At 42.3% G+C, this 21,210-nt stretch overlaps 1 protein-coding gene across 1 annotated transcript in view; it reads right to left on the reverse strand.

Annotated features, from left to right (window-relative positions):
- Positions 1-19,817, reverse strand: part of ank1a (ankyrin 1, erythrocytic a) — a 69,607-nt gene extending 49,790 nt beyond the window's left edge. Inside the window, exon 1 of the mRNA XM_029509916.1 lies at positions 19,692-19,817. Within this exon, the coding sequence (XP_029365776.1) occupies positions 19,692-19,817 (126 nt within the window). The remainder of the gene's footprint in view (positions 1-19,691) is intronic.
- Between the last annotated feature and the right edge of the window lie 1,393 nt (positions 19,818-21,210).

Below are 21,210 nucleotides of genomic sequence, written 5' to 3' on the forward strand. Positions count from 1 at the left end.
AAGCAGAGATCTCAGGAAACAGAGGGCAGACCAATGTGATGCTCTGCAGTGGAGAGAAAGTACAATCTGAGCTACAGCTCTCTTCTTTTCTTGATTTTGAGTCTGTAGAGAATACTTATAGGATTGTCAAAGTGAGTCATAGAGTCAGCTTTAACAGAATGGGGTAAGAAAGAGAAGACCCGAATGGACAGTATGAAGGAGAGGGAGGCCACTTTAATTTTCTTTTGTTTCATCAATGACATTTAGCTACATCTCAAGTCCCTACCTCATTACTTCTCCTCCTTACATTGAAAACTGTTGTTGTTCCACCCGAGACTATCTTTTATGCAAGATTTCATTAACATAATAAAAAAGTGCTTTAAAAAAAGGGGGGGGGGTGGATAAACTCAAAGGGACAGCACCACCAAAAAGCTGGACTTGGGAAGCTTATTTTCATTTTTCTTTCTTGTCTTCTGTTCTTTTATGTTGCTCTTTTCTTTTCGCTCAGAGAAATGGAAAGGGACATGCCTTTTCTTTCAGCCTGTGGCTCATTATGGTGCTCTTCAGGTCTGCTCTTTTGTATGGGGCCAGCCCAGAGCTGAGAACAGCCGTAACAGAGCAGCCGGTGGATTACCCAGACTTACATCAACACTTGAGATGGAACCACTAAGCAGTCCAGCTGCTGTAGCACAGACATCAGTGTGGACAATAGATGTAGGTCTTTGAACCTGGCCACAGCTATCAAAAAATTGGGAAAATATATATATATTACTGTCCACTAATAATCAGCGCTGCTATAGACTGGCAACCTGTCCAGGGTGTACCCAGCCCTCACCCAGAACATGAGATGGGATTGGTTCCAGTATCTCCTGTGACCCTGATGGACAGGCAGTTGAAAATGAATGAATGAATGATAATCAGCATGCAGTGTGCAGCATGTGCAGTCTAGCCAAACAGAGCATCATGTCCCAAACTGAGCGTCAGTAAGATTAGATGCGAGAAAGTGATACGAGAAATGTTTCTGTCATTGTAAAACCCGAGGTCATTGTCTGCTTTTCAAAAAGGAACACAGCATGCGTCTCTGCTTAACATTAGACCTGTGATAATCCATGTTGAATCTGCATACGACGAGGCTAAAAGGTCTACGTGCATCACGACACATACTGTAAGAACTGACTGATACACAAGATAAACACGCCTGAAGACTGTGCAAAGTCAAAAACTGCCATAAATTGCCAAGATTTTAAACCACCAGTCTTCTCACCCACCAAATTATTCATTGGATGGATAAATAACACGTCCTGATAATTAGTCCATCACTCTGACGCATAATTTCCACTTAATTTAGTCAGTTATTTTTAAAATAAACAGCAGCTACACCAATTGTAATCACACACAAATAGTCCTGCAGCTCTAATGAACATTTCTATCTTAGTAATGGATCTAATAGGTATCACAAAAGGCAGCTATTTTTAGTGAAAAGTGGCCAAAAGCTAATCCATGTTTAATAAGAGAAATAAGTCACACACACACACCAGAAGATGCAAGAAGAACACGCAGTAAAAATGTGTGTTTGCTTGTTCATGTGTGCAGATACTGTAGATGTGTGTATGTGTGTTCCCAGCAGCTGGCAGAGTAGCACCGGAGGCTCTGGTCATCTATCAGAGCTGTACACTTCACCTTCACTAGCTCCCCCCCGGGACAGAAAGACAGAGGCCTCCTCTATCTCACTACAAGTAATGCTCATTAAGTCTCTTTACTGTCAGTCAGTCTCTCTCTCTCTCTCTCTCTCTCTCTCTCTCTCTCTCTCTCTCTCTCTCTCTCTCTCTCTCTCTCTCTCTCTCTCTCTCTCTCTCTCTCTCTCTCGCTCTCTCTCTCTCTCTCTCTCTCTCGTTCTAACATGAGTTTTTAAGAGATTAAAATGCATTCAGGTTTTCAATCTTTAATTTTTATCAATATCTAATTAATATTTTTCATTTAGTGCTTTCAGTGACTTTTCAGTGATACACAATCGCAGAAACTAATGCTGCCCTGTAAAAACTCACACACCACACTGCAACTTGATTGTACTGAGTTTGATCTCAGGTTGATCTGTCTTACAGTAGTTGAAGCTATGAGCCCCAAGCTCATAATGTCTAGCAGTAATACGGGGTGGGCTGCAGCAAGCAGAGTTTTTTTGCGTTTTACCTTGTACCTAAGGTAAACCTAACCTTATGAGTTATGGCATGTTGAGAGGAATCCTTGAGAGAGCTCACACTGTGGTGCCATAAGGTGGGATGGCAATAAAATCCCATGGTTGGTTGCTAGAAATCTCTGAAGAAAACAAAGAAACAAAAACAAACTTTATTGCAAGTATCCTTGATTAGATTCTCAGTGGGAAGATTAACAATGAACGGTAATATTCGTGGGAGGGAAAGGGACAAACAGCAGCCAGCGAGCTATGAGGGTGAGAGACAAAGCCCCCCACGCCCCAACAGAAAAACTGATTTGTTTTCCCGCGCAGAGAAAGCCCCCCAAAGGTTTACAGAAAGGTCCTTAAATGAGGTGAGAGGAGGAAAATTACATTTGAGGCTTTAACAAGCTTGGTTTGATGGTTTGCACCATTAACACAGTAGCTGTCTTCTGTTTGATTCACTGACACAATAATGAAACAATCTGATGATATTGAAACTTCACAAGTAGACCTTCTGGCAGCATTAGCTCATCCACAGTACGCTTTCACTCACAGAGGATACATTGGATTCAAAGAAGCCTGATGATGAATGTTCGCAGCTTGTATTGTAAAATGCAAGGGCATAAGATGGGAGAAACATGTTTCATCCCACGGATTTCAACACACAGATGGGAACGAGAGAAGTGATGTTAGTACTGGCTGTGATGTGCTGCTAAAGAGAGCAGGGATGGATTTAGTCCTCAGGGAGACTTGGTTGCAGTGAACTGGTAAAAGGTTGTACACTATGTATTTGCACATAGGCTACATGTAGTTGTATAGCAGCTGTGCTGGTGCGGTAGGAGGGGGACGTCAATATGAGCACTGCGACTTAAATACAGCGTCTTAGCTGTTCCTCTGTCATTTAACCATTTTCACTGCTGCAGGCAATGCTACTTCTGTGACGACCTTAGCAGCAAGTTTACTGCGGCATTTAGCCCTGTTAAGTACTGTGTCCCCTACATTTTTTCTACCGGATCAAACAATGTTTTCAGTCGATTAAAAATTGTAACTAGATACAGCTCTTCTTATCTGCCTCAACACACACACACACACACACACACACACACACACACACACACACACCCACACCAGTTGAAGACCCATTTTCTGTGTGTTCATGAGGAGGACATGTTGAGCTCCTCACTGCAGCTCTTCCCTGATTGTGTAGTCAGCACTAATGGCACGTGGCTTTAACCTACACCCATGCACACAGTAGGACAGGAGCTAAGTTAAACACACACCCACACACACCCTTGGACAGAGCTTTACACATACCCTTGCATTAACACAACTGGGTGTGAGAGGCTCACCCTCTCACACATAATCACACAAAGCAGGCAAGCTGAACGTTTCTAAAAATAGTCCCCCACTGACAGCCCCAATGCCATCATTATTCCTTTAATCATCATATCAGCTGTGTGGGGCTCATTCAGTTGGTCGACAGTCAATCTTCATGAAGCTTTCCTCATTTCCCCAGTGATGTCGCATACCATCCCTCACAACCCCTTTCAAATTTTACCCTCCATCTTCTCTCCAAAAAGGAGAAAAGGAGGAGTGACACCCAATAGTGTGGAAAAAAAATGAGATGGATGATCCACTGAGACTGAAGATGTGACAGGGTCAACCACTCCTAACGAGAGATGAAAAAAAAAAGAGTAAAATTTAGCTTGTTTTGTTTCACCACTCCACCACTCAGATTCATTATTAATGACAAGACATGGCCAGAAAACCAGTAAATGCTCTCAACTAAGAAGCTGGATCAAAAGATCTACATTTGATATTTTACATTTATATATATATTTTATTGTCTTCAAAAAGAACAAAGACTTACAGAAGATTTACTTCTTATATAGGATCCCAATTTTTTTAATCGTTAACACAGCCGCTCAGAGGTAAGGAAAGAAAAAAAGATTGATCACTTTGGAAAATCCAGACTTGATTCTGCCTGCCGACAGGCATGGGCTGTAAAAGAAGGTTAGTTAACATAATGTTGAAAAATGACCTGACAAAAAACTAATTGGCTGATGGTGCTCATTTTCGTGGAAGTTTACTTCCACGTCTGTACGTCTGCATGAAGATGTCTTTTGGACAAGGTATCCTTGAGGGGGAGCTGTATTCAGGTGCTTCAACAATTAATCTGTGCAAACTTCCTGTCCTTTGTGGCATTATCGAGACCGGGCAGGAATTCCAGTAAATCCTGCAAACTACCCACCCCCACGCTCAACATCTAAAATAACTTCCTCCTCACATTATTCTAGTGAGAGGAGAGACGCACAATAAGACAGTCCCTCTGCTGCACACCTGTGTTCTGAGAAAAACACACTTCTGTTCTCACAAAGCATCTATTCCCCCTCCAACTATGACAAAAACCAATGACAGAGGAGACAACAACCCTGAGCAAAGCCCTCTAAAACTGGAAGAGAGCACTTGAGTTGGAATTTGATGGGTAAGAGAGGCTCAAGGGGGTTGTCAAAGCTGAGAACATACAAAGGCCAGCGCACACATGGAGAGGCTGAGGTCAATTCAAGGACTAAGGAGAAATAAAAGCAGAAGAGAATTAAAAAATGCAAGCGTTGTGAAAACCGGAGGGCTTCATAGAAATAGAGAAAAGAAGTACTAAAGAGGGAGAAGAGGCAACAGAAAGATTTGGATGTGATGAGAGCAAACATTGTAACTGAAGCTGTACATGATGAGAGGGGTCAAGAGAGGAGCAAAGCAGAAAAAGAAAAAGGTGATACACCGCTGGCCCTACTGCAGGAACATGCTCGTACTGAGAGGCACAATGTGTGGGAAAAACTGGGAATGAATTATCATCACTGAGAGGTGGACTATGGAGCCCAAGTATTTGGATCAAAGTAAGAAGGATTGACATATGAGCAATTTGTGGCTCAGTCTCAAGTGAAAGAGACAGCACATTGAAAGAAAAAGAAATCCAAACTCACTTTTGTTGGATAATTAAAACAGTGACCAGCAAGATGCTGAATGAGAATATCGACTGCATCAGCACATTGAACCAAATTTTACAAATATGAAATATGTACTCCCTAAACTCTATCTTCGGTGCAGGGTTTCAACTCATGAAGGACACCATGTTGTGTAAAAAATATTTGCTGCATTATTATTGATGGAGAGGACGAGGGGACACACTGCTGAATGTGTTATAAGAGCCTGAAAAATGCACGTATCAGCATGTAGAAAAACAAAGTCTATAACCAGAAGCAATGCCCGAAAATAGTTTTAACCTTAGACAGCATATTGGCTAGCATTCTGAATAAATGGAGCATGAAAGAGGGATGCGCACCCAGGAAGGTGACAGGTTAGATACTGAGCACGCACACACACACACACACACACACACACACACACACACACAGTAACGAAGTACAGTTTCTGAGAATCTGTACTTCACTTGAGTATTATTTTTGGGGGATACTTTTACTTCACTACATTTTAAGCAGAAATATTGTCCTTTTTACTCCACTACATTTCTATTGATGCTCTCCTTACTCGCTAACACCAATTGTAATAGCTTTTGTAACACACACACCTCTGTATGTGTTCCAGGTAAGAATATGGCCATGATGTATAATCCTCAACCTACCTGGATTATTTCTCCATAACGATCAGCTCAACAGGACCATGAAATAATTATATATATATATATATATATATTATTTTTATTTTTCTACGTTTAATGAACTGGTATATTACATTCTGTCCCTTTTTCCTCCATAAATAAGTAATCTCAGTCCCATATTCTCTGGTCTAGTCTGGTCTGGTCTGGTCCAGCCTAGGTCCTGGGGGGGCACCATATCTTGCATTATCCCAGTCCATTACTCGTAACCAATTAACCTAGCTAAATTCAGCTGCCCAACCGCGTCTCTCTGGTCTGGTCTCTTTTCTGGTCCTGTTTACCCCTAACGGTACTTGGACCCCGCCAGACCCCCCCGGAGTTTGAGACTCTTTATAGTGTCAATATAAAATATGTTTTGTACAGACAAGAGATTGGGTTAGGGTTAGGGTTTTTTTGGTCACGTGTTTAAGTGTTGCCATCATTTTTTTTTTCCCCTTTCAAATATGTATAAATGAAACGTTGAACCATTTAGACAGGGATCAGAGAAGAGCAAGTGGAAGAGATGTAAAGGATGAGACGATGAACTCAACACTGAGCAGTAAAAGGAGATTATCTATCTTTTAATAAGTGGCCTTAGAGGCTCAAACGATCTCACATACATAACCTTTCTCATGGACATGGCTGATTGGATGATGGTGTATGAATATCCTTGCTGGCTTCATTCTAACAGTATCTTGGAGGTAATATGTCATGTTGGAGCTGCATTACTGAAACTATGAGCTCAGGGAAACATAATACTATACTCTCATATCCATCATAAGAGGACAATGCTGTATGAGAGTCTTTCTACTGTTGGAAAATATTGATATGGGGAGTATTTCTGTAACACGCTACTTGAGAACGTGGGTCTGCAGATCCTCCTCCTCTTTTTTAAAAACTTACATAAGTCTACACTGAAATGTTCAAGAACAATGTTGAGAAGATTGTAGGAGTGAAGTCTCTCTCTTGACAAACTGCAGCGAAATGAAGCAGCAGAGCTTTGTGTAGAACAACATAAAAACATATCATCATAAATACAACCGAAAGAAACCCTATTTATTCAGAGTATTGATACAACAGTTGGTTTAGTCATGAAAATGAATCGCTCCTGTGGGTCATAAATGCCTGCGTGCATCTTGAGAGCTGGAGGACGGAGCTCACCTCCCCGGCCATTAAATCATTCATGACCCTGCAGTGCTGTGGACCACACAGTGCCAGACCTGCCTCCACCAATCTGTGTCTCCGCTCTGAAAGTATGCACACCACTAGACTCACTGTTTTAAGCTCTGAACTGAAATCAGCCTCCGCAGAGAGCAATTAGAAATGCTTTTTTTTAAGCAGGCACACACATTCACAAACACTCAGTCAGTATTTATTTGTCTCCTTGCACCTCTGTCCTCTGCTGGCTTCAGTGCCAAACTCAATCCATAAAACGCACCTAAATTCTTTCCTCCTCCCTCCGATGATTTGATCTGTGCATGGCACTCCCTGCACCATTGATCAGCCTCGCGTTCGCATTGATGCGCTCCAGAGAGGGCTTGACAGGACACATTGGAAACCAATCCTTTGCAGTGGGGGTTCCCCCAAGACATCATCCTCGCTCTCCTGTCAGGTTGTCCTCTGCAGAGCAAAATGTTTCTCCACTTAACAGGAAATGAACCTGCTAATTCCTGTCTGCCCTCACAAATCAGATGGATGTCTTAATCGAATTTTGTCATTACGTAACCATCATGGAAATCGGGAGACATTCACCATATTATCCCACATTATAAATTTTGCTTACGTAGATATGTATAGGGCTGACCTGAGTCATCTCTGCAGAGAACAGGAGCCATTTGTTTGGTTTATGAGTATACAGCAATAGCAAAGCGTCAGCAGCGCAACAGATGCTTCCCACATGACAAATGCTCAATTTTAAGGTTGATGGTCCTGATCATATGTTGCATCGTGGTCTGTCTACACCCCATGATCTAAGGTTTAAGATGACAAATTCATTAAGTGATATCTGCACAGTCAATAGTTCCAGGATTCATGCTTTGTTTTTTGGGTAACTGACCCAATATCATATTTCATTGGTGTTAGAAATTGATAGAAATTTTTAACCTCTTCACCCTTGGATTTCATTTTTCCAGTTATAAAGCCAATGACTGAACAAGTGCAGAAATCCTTAATGAATAATTGATGACTCTGCATAACAGTATTGCAGAAGAGCGTTGGATTGCTGCACTGGATCAGAGGGAGAGGCGGGTGTGAACACAGCTTGTGTGTGTACTGCACAGTCGGCTGGTATCTGGGGCAATGTGTGATGGATAAAGATTGAGTCCTCCAGGCGTCACAAAAAACAACATAAAACAACACAACAGATTCTTGTGAAGCCAGTGTAAAGCTATGTCCTCACACATCCTTCCCTCTCCCGTCTAACTCTCATTTGGGCATTTCCAGAGCTTGTGGATGACCTTTGAACCAACTGTCATCCCACTGACTGCATCATGCTGTGCTGTCAACCTGCTCAGATGCTGACCAAGTCACAGTGACGATGAATGTAAATGAGAGTTGAGCCCCTTGTGACCAGCAGAAGGAGCTAAAACCACCTTGTCTGTCATCTGTTCACAAATCCTAATCTTAAAGGATTAGCATAGCCTAAATTTAAATATTCCAGATCAGACATTTTTAAAGACAAAGAGCACGATGATGGTGGTGTGCCAATCTCCCTGTGGATGGTTTAGTTGTGACACCACATTCATTAAACTTGTATTGTTCTCGCCACATAAATCTGGGAAAGAAGAAAGTCATGCTGGGGATACAGAACCAGCTTCGGTTGAATCACATGTAACTTTATTTATAAAAGGGGCGTTTCACATTAAACTACACAAATAAAAATTTGAGTTGCGTTTGGGTTTAAGAGCAAAATGCCTCAGCACACGAGCCACTTTTTCACACTCACACATACACCTCTGCTGAGTATCAAGATATTCTGAGCACATTACATAACAACTGAGGCCAAGGTTTTAAGAGTACTACAAGTGTGTAAAAACAGGCAGGTGAAACATGAAAATAGCTGTGATAAAACGAACAACAGCTAGACAACAGTGTTACGAACATGTTCCTAACAGAAATTATCACATTTGCAAGCAAATGAAATAGTTAAGACTTGCACAGTAAAGTTAAACTGTATGGGAGTGGAAATTAAAGCCAATGCCTTTCTGACATTAACCGACACTAGACCATTCCAAATAGTGTTTCATATGATTATGTTACATTATCCAAATCTAAAATAATGTGCAGGGCATTTACACTGAAATCATGACAGGCCAGTATCCTCTTAGATAGGATGAAAATTACTTGGATATTTGAAGATGCACAAAGTGAGGATAAGGCATCACAGAAGTGGCAGGAAATAAAAAGAACAGTCAGTAAGTGGTGAAGTGGATTCAGTTTCATTGACTCGGCAGGAAGCAAGGATGCAAAAACGACTAGACTAGATTGATAGGAGAGGGGTGTGGATGAGGAAAACTGATGAATGCTGGGAAAGCAGCTCAGTCGAAGGAAGTTGCCTCAAAATGACCTTCAGCCTGAGACCAAGGACATACAGACAACCCCCCACCCCCCTCTCTCCTGTTTTCCTGAAGGAAATGAGACTAAAAACAAGATGGGAGCATCCATAGTATTTTCTTTTTGTTTTGTTTTACAAATTAGAGAATTGTGACACTAACTACTCATAAAACACTAAGAAGTCTAAGAGTGAATGATTTTTATTCTCTAAGAAAATCCTGACATTTAAGGGCATTTAAGATCTAAATGAAACTGCTCTTTGGAAATGACTACAGCTATTTTCAAATAGACAATGACAAAGTATGTTTAACTTGAGGCATTTTTGGTTTCTGTTGAGCCTTACAAAGGCTTGAAAGACCCCAATTATACAATAACTGATTTCGCTGTTCATCCTAGAAACTGTTGGATGTGCAGATTTCTTTGATATAAAGAGAAAAGGACGGGCGAAGTATTGATCCAGGAGGTATTTTAGTCACGCAGAACAACCCAGAGGCTGTAATTTGGTCACACAAAGCCACTATGAACACACACACACACACACACACACACACTCACAGACAAGCATGGACATACTCATGCATATGTGTCAGATGCAGTAGCATACCACCACTTGTACAGGCAATTAAAGGTCTGTGCCTGAGGGAGTGAGGCCAGAGTCACAGTACACTATGCTTTGGCAAACATTTCATCTCCATTATGAGCAGAATAGCTGTCCTGCACTGCCCCAAGCTCCACTGTGTATACTCCTTCACTTGGACTCTGCAGGGGGACAAAAGGGGAAACAGCTGAAGAGAAGAGTGGCCACAAGCTCAAGAGCAAGGGGCAGACAAAGTGCTACTGTATGAGCTAAAATGGACTGTCAGTCTTTCATGATCACTATCTAACCCAGATTGAAAAAGACACAACAGGGACACGGACCTGTGACCTGCGTTTACCATAGACCCACCCTCACACATGCATACACACAGTGCCACACTGCCACAGAGTGGCACAAGGTTCAATGGCAGGTGGAAGTATTTCACTGTTTTCCAACTCATTCACATTGAACACTGAAATCTTGGAGAAGGAATTTTTTAGATTTTTTTTTTTTTCCTTTTTCCAACATCTGGAGCATTGTGTGCAAAGACAAGTTTGTACATTTCAGCAATGGCATGACTATTATTGACGAGGATGCGATGACAAAGCGAGATAATGTGGCAATATCTCCAAAAAGCTTTATATTTCACTTGAAGAGGGGACACAGTAGGTGTAAATAAGATGATGTCAGTGTTTTGAGCATGATTAGTAGCTTCTCTATGATAACACTAGGTGGCGACATCCAACTCTTTCTCACTCTGGGAGAACCGGCACTGTGCTGACTAAGGGCTGGCCAACAATGCGATAGATGATCGTGTGCCAAATCTACATACATGTGTGCCTACATGTGATACATGTGATCCAGTGGAAGGTGTGGTCGACCTTGTAAAGCTGCTGCATACACGCTGCGTCTCCTTCATCCTGAGCCGATACAGCTCAGATCCCCGAGGACTGACCCTCTCATCCTCTGTCCATTTTAATATGGGGGGGCTGAAATATGACTGGTTAATTTATCAAATGTAGGCGGTGGAAGTTGGTTGTTCCACATCTGCCTACAGTGCACATTTTCTTTTTCTCCCCTCCCTAGCAAAAATATTAGGCTTCTTCACCAGTAAGTATGACCGATGCATCTCCCTGTTCCCTCCTGCCTCTCTGTTACTCAGCCTCTCTCATTTCTCTCTCTCCTGTAAATGTGGATCCATACTGTAGTGTTGAGTGCAAACTCAAAGGCTGAGCGAGAAGAGAGGGAGGTGTTAAGAATTGAAAGGATGATTTCGCAGCGTTACAATGTCCTGCAAGTAACTGCAGCAGACAGAGAGGAAGAAGGAGGGTGTTTCAGTCTATATCGGGGCAGGAAAATTGATTAGTGGAAGGATGGAGGAATGTACTGTAGCAGGGAGGGGTTGGGCACCTGCCTCTGCATCTGCTTGAGAAGAGCCTCTGGGGTCAGCCAATTAGAGGCTGGGTGTCACCACCATCTTCCCAACAAGCTAGTAAATCCTGCGTCACAAGACAACCCACGTGTCACTACTCAATGAATGTGTGAGCTCATAGATACACCAACAAAAGGAAGACACACACAGAAAAAAAGTACACAGTGAAACTGGCTGTCGGTACACATGGACAGTTCAGTATTACTTTATACAGTATACTGTTAAGTGCCGCTTCAATGACAATCTAAGCATATACCAATAGACATATTGTATTAGTATTGAAAATCATGTTTGTATTTTCTGCATTGAAAACTACATTTCTTTCAGTAAACATTGTCCCTGAACTACTTAATGAATGTGTGCCTGAAATATGTAAAAACCTCAAATACTCATTGATTCTTCTGGCGTATGAAACACGATCGTCCTCTGCTAATCAACAACAAATGTGCATGTGGATATGTATGTGGTCAAGACAAGTGGAAAGTCTTTTACCACGCAAGATTATGCAATATGATTAAAAGCTCCAGAATAACGGCTGGCCTAGGGATCCAAAGTGCGAGACTCCTTCCTTTGGTAGAAAACACTTCATTAGGATTTTTAAGGGAACTTTGTGGATAATAGAGAAAAACATTGTTTATAAAAAAATATTTATATATTGTTGTGAAAATCACCTCAGTTGTACTGGAGTGGATCTGAGAGAGCAGCTGTTCCTCTGACATTTTATCACCAACAAATCATTATCACAGTGATAACGATTGTACAAAGACAGACACTGAAATAATACAAAAGCCTTATTGTCCTGGTACACGGCACACTAAAGGAGCTGTTAGTTATACACTTGGCAAAAAAATGACAATATTTCAGCCAAGGAAATGACATAATGTTTATATATGCACATGCAGCTGTAGCTTTATTAACATAGGATCAATGAACTAAGGACCAATTATGGTCCGTACCATGTTTTATCCTGTCCACCCTCCCAAAGAGCAGAGCATCACAGTTCATGCTGGGGGGGGTGAGGAGTGAAGTGGATCAAATCAAAGTGACACCACCTCTCCCTCTACGGGACTCAGGTGATGGGGTTTACAAATGGCTAAGCTCTTAATAATAGGTCCATGACGCTTCAAAACTCTGATGACACTTGACACAAGGATTAGATGATGAAGAAATCTGCAGTCCAATAAGGAAGTTTCATCTTGAGGGAGCAGAGTGATACTCTAAGCCGCCGACGAAGGCCAGTCTTCTGGTTTGGTAATGTCATCACTTGTAACCCAAAAAGATTATTATAATTAATAAATAAATAAATAAATAAATAAATAAATAAATAAATAAATAAATAAATAAATAAATAAATCACATCTAATTCATGAAACGTCCAGCCAAGATACCACTTTGGACTGTGCAGGTTTAATTCAGTCAGGAACTTCAGACGCCGATCATGAACTCAATCTTCTCCTGCCCATCACATTAACCAAATCAGATGGTCTCTATTGCCCACACTCAGAGAACAAGAACAGAGACTTAGAGCGGGGAGGCTGTGATGCTGTAATGGCCTACAGTACTGCTGAGTCTTGAATTGAATTATTCCTCTTTCCTCCAGTAGACAGAAAAAGGGAAATTGTCATATCAATCAGGTAAATAAGACACTGGACAGCCAATACAGAGGGGAAGGTTGCAGAGTCACTCCGGGGTCACCTGCTCTCCTCCTCTCATCAACAGATCAAGTCCAGGGCTACATTCCTTAAGTCTGCGTGCTCATCTCCACAACAAACACATGCACAAATGCGGCTTTGTACACATGCGAACGCAGTCCTACGCTGACATGCATGAAAACACAAGAGTGGGGTACCACCATGATAGCAACCATGCTAAAACAATGCTCACTAACCAGATATGTTTTCATGATATAGCTTGGATGGGTCCATTTGTCTGGACTACAGTAGCGGACGATCAGACTGGCATTGCTGTGCCTTTGGCCATGGTGCTTTAATGGCCATGATTCATCACTCATACTATTCCACTCCATTATTTTTTGTCTAGTTGTGCACTGAACCAATATGGAGATATATATATATATATATATATATATATATACATACATACATATATATATATATATATACATACATACATATATATACATATATATATATATATATATATATATATATATATATATATATACATATACATATACATATATATATATATATATATATATACACTTCTAGTTAGAACATAGAGATCGGAGGCTGTTAACTATCACACAAATTAGTCCAGGAGAGTCGGAGAATAATCAAGTCAGGACTCACGGTACCTGGACATCAAACCACAATAACCTCCCTAGTCCACCTCCCGTCCTTTTCTCTCTCCTCTATCATCAGCCAGGGGGAGCTTAAAGGAAAAGAGCTCAGGTTGGGAGACGGAAACCAAAAATCTTTCATTTCTTGACGACAAGCTGTCCAGCATTCATCTATCAAATTCAAGACAATATCGCCTCATTCTTTCCCCTTTCCTCTCGTTCTCTCTCACTTTTATTTGTGTATGATGAGGATCCATTTCAATAACCCTGATCTCTCAATTTTGGTTTCAGGGAGTTACATAACAGCTGCACTATCAGAATAACAATTGGTTGGAGAGATTAGCGCAATCGGCCACAGAGAGAGATAGAGAGGGAGACGACAGGCGGGAAGGAGGGAGGGAGGGAGGGACGGAGGCACCAGGAGAAAAAAAAACTAAGGAAGCCCCTCTCAATATGACACATCATTTCACATGCTGTTTCATAAATGAATAGATTGAACAGTGCCGTGGGAGGAAATGCACAGACAGATGCTATTATTTTTTTGGGAGGTTAAAGGAAACCCTTCTTGTGGAGACTAATTCTTTGCTGAGAGCACTGCAGTCCTACGTGTCAGCTCAGCTTCATTTACAATCAACACCCAGGAAACACGCCAGTCAATGGTCGGAGTCTTGTTGGCTTATGATTATCAAAATTGTACATCGTGCTTTCAATTATTATTTCAATGATTAGAGATAACATAATATAAGCAGGTGCAAACATGTATGGCTTCCATCTTAAAATGAAAGAACGAGTTGCTGCGTCTTCATCCCTGAAATTCAAAAATATCCTCAGGCTTTATAGTTTTGGGGAAGCCGAAGCCCTGCAGAGAGGAGCGCCTGCTGGATGCTATGATGTTATTCTGCTTTCTTTCTATCTGGATTTCCTTCTCCATTTCTAGTTGAAAACAACTTTTTTTGGCCTAAGTGAATACACCTGAAAGTGCTCGGTACAGTGTCTACTTTAAAGTCTTTGCTCGCTCATAAATAAGGAGTCTCTACAGTCCTTCTTAAGGGAGGAGAGGGGAGGGGGTTGGGGAACTGGCCTCACGTGCGCCTTCCATTCCTGTTTTAATTAAAGCAGTGTAGGCTGCAGTTCCCAGCCAACCTGCCCCAGCAGCACTTACTGTAGAGCCAGAAGCTGGACTCACTAAAACTCATTCCTATGCTCCATCAACACGACTGAATGCCTGAGCCAGGCCTGCTGAGTCATCTGTCTGAAGGGTTCCACAGAGCCACAGCCACACACACACACCTCTGTGAAGCTTGAAAATCTGTAATGAATACAGTCTTTGGTTGTATGTTGTTGATGATGATGTGAGAAATCACCACCACTATTGACCATTAAAAACCTATGAATGATGTCAAGGCTACATCGATCTTTATGAGGAATGGACTGCTCCACCCGCAGTAACTTCTATTTCTTGTGTTTTGAGGAAGACTTGAACAGAAGTATGTTTGGAGCATTTAGGCTTGAATGATTGACAGGTGTCGGAGGCAATCACTCTGACACACTCATGTGGTTTCACTCTTGCTCAACTCTGTTCTTCAAACTTTCTCCAAAAAAATCAAAAATCAGCAATAAGCAATTACTGGTCAACTTAAAACATTCCTTATACCTTCATCAATATATGAAAATATTTGTCATTGTGCAAGGAGCAAACTCAGCCAGAAAATGTTTTGTCAATCCTTGATGAGCAATGCAGACGGCAAACTAACATCTTGACTGTGAGAATGAGCTGCTTTTCTCAATCTCATTTTGCTTTAAATTTGGAATTGTCGTGGGTACACAACATTTCACAGGCCAGATCAGAAAACACAACCCCTGTTAAAAAGGATCAGCCAATATCAGACACAAAGAAGAGGTGAAGTAAGAGGCCACTCTTTATTTCAGCCTGAAACAGATATTGACTGAGGCCAAAAAACAACAAATATAAACCAATAGACAGGCACTACAGTTGGCTCTGATGGGCTTGGTCACTGCTGCAGCACCCCTAACCCACTGCACCAAACCTGCACACACAGCTTTGCATGGACATAAACACACAGCATCAACACCCAGACAGCAGTACAGTACCAATCTGTCTCAGGGATGGACATATTACCCTCAGGGAGACGCTGCAGGAATGCTGATCCGCTGCTGCTGCCTGTGCTTTGTATGAAGAAGTTCTTTCTCTTTTGTAGCATTTGTTCACTGGCAGCCATGTTAACTACACAATAGAGTTTTACCTTGAAGTTGCCTGATGGGCTGTAAACTGCAGTTTGTGCCACTGGGTGCCAGACAATGTACAGCAACAACAGAGCGATGGCGCATCCTGACAAGACTGATTGTATTGATGAGTCTGAGTAGCTGAACCAGTAATAGGTCAGTCCTCTGCTCCCATGACTCCTTTTCTCTGCATTTCACAGCGAGTACAAGCAAAAGCTCTTTTTAAACATAAATGAATTAATCACAGATCTTATAAATTATTCTAATGATCCTTCGATATATATCCATTAACAGTTTCAGATTTCAACAACAATCAATTGAAAGAAAATAATAATTCAGGTGATCATATGATGTTGGTTTTAACGACCAAACATTTGACGTTTCCACCTTTTCCGTTACGAAATGGTGCTTTTTCTTCCAGACATTACATAATAAGTTACTGTGGGTAATGTTTGCATGAGCCATTTTTTTTTTTTTTACAGTTTCTGGTATTTTATAGCCTAAACATCAAGGTACATGTTGTTCTATAGTCCCAACTATAAACTGGGTGATCAAGAAAAAGAGTTCCATATTTACATCTGTCATTTGAAGATATGTAGATGCATTAGCTGAACATACCAAATCTACAAGTATGGTAGTCCATTAATCATGGCACTTTGTTTTTTTTTTTTCAGCAAAAGGTAAACGACATTGAAATCTACATTATTGCACACAACTGTGTCTGTGGTGTGTTTCTGCATTTGATAGAAAGTAGATCATCACAATGGAGACTGATAAAAGTAACTGCAATAAAAACAAAAGCTTTCATGTGCCAAATACTAAAAGTAAGCTACCAATATGCCAAAAAAAAACCTAATAAAACAGGGGAAAAAGCTAAATGATCTGCTAGAGTGCTAATAGAGCTTCAATTTTAAAATGGCCTGTTCAGTAATAAACAGCACATGTAAATTTCATGTGACCTTGGAACAGCTGATCTTTAATAAACAGTCTGAAATTAAAATCGCACTAAAGACATTTTAACCATTTTTATCCGCGATGCTAATGCAAAACAAATGATGCAAACAGTAAAGCTGTACTTCAGACTTCAGGGCCATCGTCATGGGCAAACCACTTCAGTCCAAAGCAGCTTCCCATGTAGACACAAACACACAAACAGAATGAGGTGAAAACAGATGCTGACTCGGACAATAGGGCTTTGTTCACATCCTGACAACGCTCATTTTTCAAGAGGAGCAAACTCATCAATAAAAGTAATTTGAGGATAACATTATCCACTGCTCAGCAACTGACCTGTGCTGTACAATACCACTACACCATGAAGCCAATTAAAATGGCACTTTCACCCTTTGATGACGAATGGCTGGCTTTATGACTCTGGACATTCATCAGCGGATGCTGGTTCGTGTCCCCACAGGGATGGGAATAATCATGTAAAACAGCAACATAGATGAGTCACATAAAGTTGATTAAAGGGATTAAACCAACGAAGAGGAACAGAAAATGGGTGAACAAATCAACACATTTTTCAAAGGAGCATAAATTAAAATGACTTAAAAATAAATAAGACTCTTGACTAATATGGCAGATAACTGCCCCCAGAGGCCATTACACTCATTAGGCCCAACTCAGCCAAAGGAGACTCAACCAGGTGATATTATATGGAGACGACTGACCAACTAATGCTGCCATTTATGGCCCTGTAGGCCTGCAACTGTGACCTAAGCAACAATCACTCATTTGTACAAGGCACATAGATCAATAACAGATGCAATGAGAGATTCTTCATGCAATAAGTTAAAACATTTCAGGTGTGTACGATACGGACTTGAATGGCTCGAGTGAAGATGGAAACTGAAGATACCATACTGGTACTTACTGGTGAAAAAACAATACAGAGAAATTTCTGCTCAGTGTGCCTGTTTGTTGACAGTCAAATGAAAAACCTGTTTCTGTCACAGACCAAGTGACCAAGTGGAATACTCCTGAGGTGCCGGTCGATCGACACAAGACAGCTGATGGAACAAATACCGAAAAACAGGTGTCAGTGGGCTACCAAAGAAAACAAGTGAGACCAACGATAGCTTAGTTAATATAGGGAAGCACAATCGTTCAAGTTATGAATTACAGTTGATAACTTGAACTTGACTTTGTAGCAACAGAGAGGAAACCAAGAGCAAACAGGAGAGAAAGAGAGAAAAAGAGTGAGAGTTCCCCCAGTATAAACATCTGCTCCAGAAACCAGGAAAGGCTGTAAGCCGGTGTTTTGTTTTGTTTTTTTTTTAAAAAAAGGAAGAGAGCTCGGGAGGGGGAGCTGGAAGGGAATCAGGAAGCTTATTTAGACTTAAGCTGCATGGTTACGCAAGTGATATGGGATCCTCAGAAACCACACACTTTCAAAGTTGGGCTGCATTCGATCCTTCACCAGAAACCTCACCCCAGCCTCATCCATACTGCGAGCTGCAGGTTTCTCCTTCTTCAATCTCATCTCGCCAGACTTGAACATGTTGCACTCACACACATGCATATCACCCACAGGCATCTGTGTCAGCTTTCAGATACTGATTCTCTCAGCAAAAGCAAATGGTTGATAGGAGCGGTGGAGAAACCATAGCTTAGGAGTCAGTGGCTCATGTCACTCATCACAGACAGAAGTTGCATGCGCGTCTGTGATGAAAGGATACGGTCTGACTTTCCAACATAAAGTGCTGCTGAGGGACAACCAGGCTGGGTGTGTGATTCACACCGCCTTTCCTTCTTCTCTGGCCTTTCTTTCTTTTTTCTTAACACATCCTCTGACCTCTTCTTACTCTACTTTATACAAGCACACCAAAGAAAAGAATCTAATCCCTGTACCGTCCTTCCAGCCCTGCCTCTCCTCTTTGGGAAAGTGGAAGCTGAACTGTGTGTCTGCCCTTAACACTGTCTCTACTGCATCAGCATCAGATTGGTTTACAGCCAGCCTGGCATAGCGCAGCTCACAGGCTGGCTGGCTGGTTGGACTCGTACTCGGCTGCCAAAGACCCTTTTGCCACCAATATACAACAGCACAACCTGCTGATGACTCATTTCCATTTTGAGCGAAATGTGACGAGTGGCCAGAGGAATAAAGTCATCGTGGTTCAATGATACGGCTCTGCGGTCAGTGAATGGCGGAGCTCAAATTTACAGCAAGCCCCGCCAGTCGCCCCAGCTTCTGCCTGGGACTTTCCAGTCAGACAGGCAGAAGCATGCAGGTGTTGCTCTGCAGTTATTACAATGCCACACAGAGGAAAAGCAGAGGGGAGAGAGAATGCACTTTTGTGGAAAGCTCACTGTCTTCATGGAAGATTAGTGCAGTAGTGAAATTTGTCTCACTGACACTATACCGCAGTATGAAAACAAAACAAAAAGAGAGGAGACAGATGTGGAGAGGGACGGAGGCACGGTGAGAGGAAGAGTGCTGCTGCCTTATCAGACGGATTAAACAGGACAGTCAATAAAGCAGGTAGAAAAACGGTTGAGAGGAGTAAGACAGCATGCAGTGTGTTGTACCGTTTCCCCGTATCTGTATGTGCAGGACATACATGTGTGTCAGGGAGACTGAGCATACACACAGTAGAAACGCACTCATGACTGGGTTTCCATGTGTGCCCCGGCACCCCCGACCACAGTTTAGCATGACAGCGAAGGGAGGGGGGGCGCGTCTCAACCTTCCTGCCACCCTCTCCAGCCAGCCCTCCTTCCCCACCCTTTCCCCATCACCCCACCCCTGACTACCCCACCTGCGAACAGCCCCAGTACCTTGCGCTTTTTATCCCGCGAGCGACTCCTCTTTTTCACCCTCTGTTCCTCCTTCTCTTTGCGCTCCTGCTCTGCCTGGGCTTCTAAATCCTTGTTCTTGCGGAGATGTTTGGCCGCTTGTGCCATGGCGTTAGTGGTGGGGCTCTAGGCGGTCTCAAACGGTCCAGCTCCTTCGGCGGTGGAATGCAGGGACTTCTACCTGGTTCCGGCGCTTCTGCTTCTGCTGCGAGTTCCTCTATGGCCCTGCAGAGTCTGCGAGCGTGCTCACCCTCTGCTTCTTCCTCCTCCTCTTCAGCAGTGCAGTCACACACACACACACACCGGCAGTCCTCAGCTGTCTACTATGGGATGCTACTGCAGCGCAGCTTTCTCTCTCCCTCCCTCCATCCCTCCCTCCCTCTCCCTCTCTCTCTCTCTCTCTCTCTTCCCCTCGCTTTCCCTCTCCAATGCTCTCGCAGTGTCCCCCTCTCAAATGCTCATATACACTTCCTTCATTCAGGTTTTTTTTCTGATTTCCTCTCTGTGCAGAAGAAAATACATAACAGTAAACAGGTTTTCATTCTTTAGTTGTTATCCTCCTTTTTAATCCCCCTCTCCTTCACTCACTGCCTTCACACATTATAAAACTGCTTCAACCCCCCCCCCCCCCAACAAAGATTAAAAAGGGATGTACTGGCAGTCAGTTGAGGAATAGCCTGAGCAGCTTTAAATCAAAGTCAGCTCTCCCTCCTCATATTGCATTGATTTTGTTTCCTTTTCCTGTATTTAATTTCTCCATATGTCATAGTCCTGCTGTGTGTCCATCTGTGGAAGATCGCTGGGCTGCACAGGGAGCCTGACATCACCAAAGCCAATCACACTATCATTCATACACACACATTCACCAAGATACCAGTGTGGGGGGAAAAAAAAGGTAAAACATGCATGAGGGGGGAAGAAAAAAAAAATACTCATTTACCCCCTCCCCTCCTATGGCTTTTCTCCCTCCTCCCCCTTTACTGTTCAGGCGCTGCAGCACACAGAATTGGTGCCCATGCAAAGATGTTGGTGCAGTGTGTTTGTGTATATTGGAGGCTGTGAGCAATATAAAGGCTAGTCTTTCTCACCTGAATGCTTCATATTCTGCAGACTGTGATAAAGTAACAGTATCTAAGCCTTTGCATAATTGACTTTGTTTCCTTTCCTGATTTCCTGCCTTCAATTTCTAATCTTCCCATCATCTCCTGTTACACTTTTGCATACAATAAAAGACAAAGTTGTGGTATTAACATATATTATTACAGTATAAACAGCTTCTGTGTGCTCAGACAGAATGAGCTCCATAGGAAGGGAGGTGCTGATAGAGTCGGCACCCTTTGACTGGTATTGCACTCCTGTATCCTCTCTCTTTTTCCCTGTCTCTGTCTCCCCCCTTCCCGTCCCTCTCTCCTCCTCCCTGCAATGCTGCTGACGCAGGCAAAAAAAGATCCTTCAACATCTCTTTCCCCTGCTCACTATACATCACACATACAGTTCACAC

Source organism: Echeneis naucrates, chromosome 9 (genome assembly GCF_900963305.1).
Source record: "Echeneis naucrates chromosome 9, fEcheNa1.1, whole genome shotgun sequence".
NCBI lineage: Eukaryota > Metazoa > Chordata > Actinopteri > Carangiformes > Echeneidae > Echeneis > Echeneis naucrates.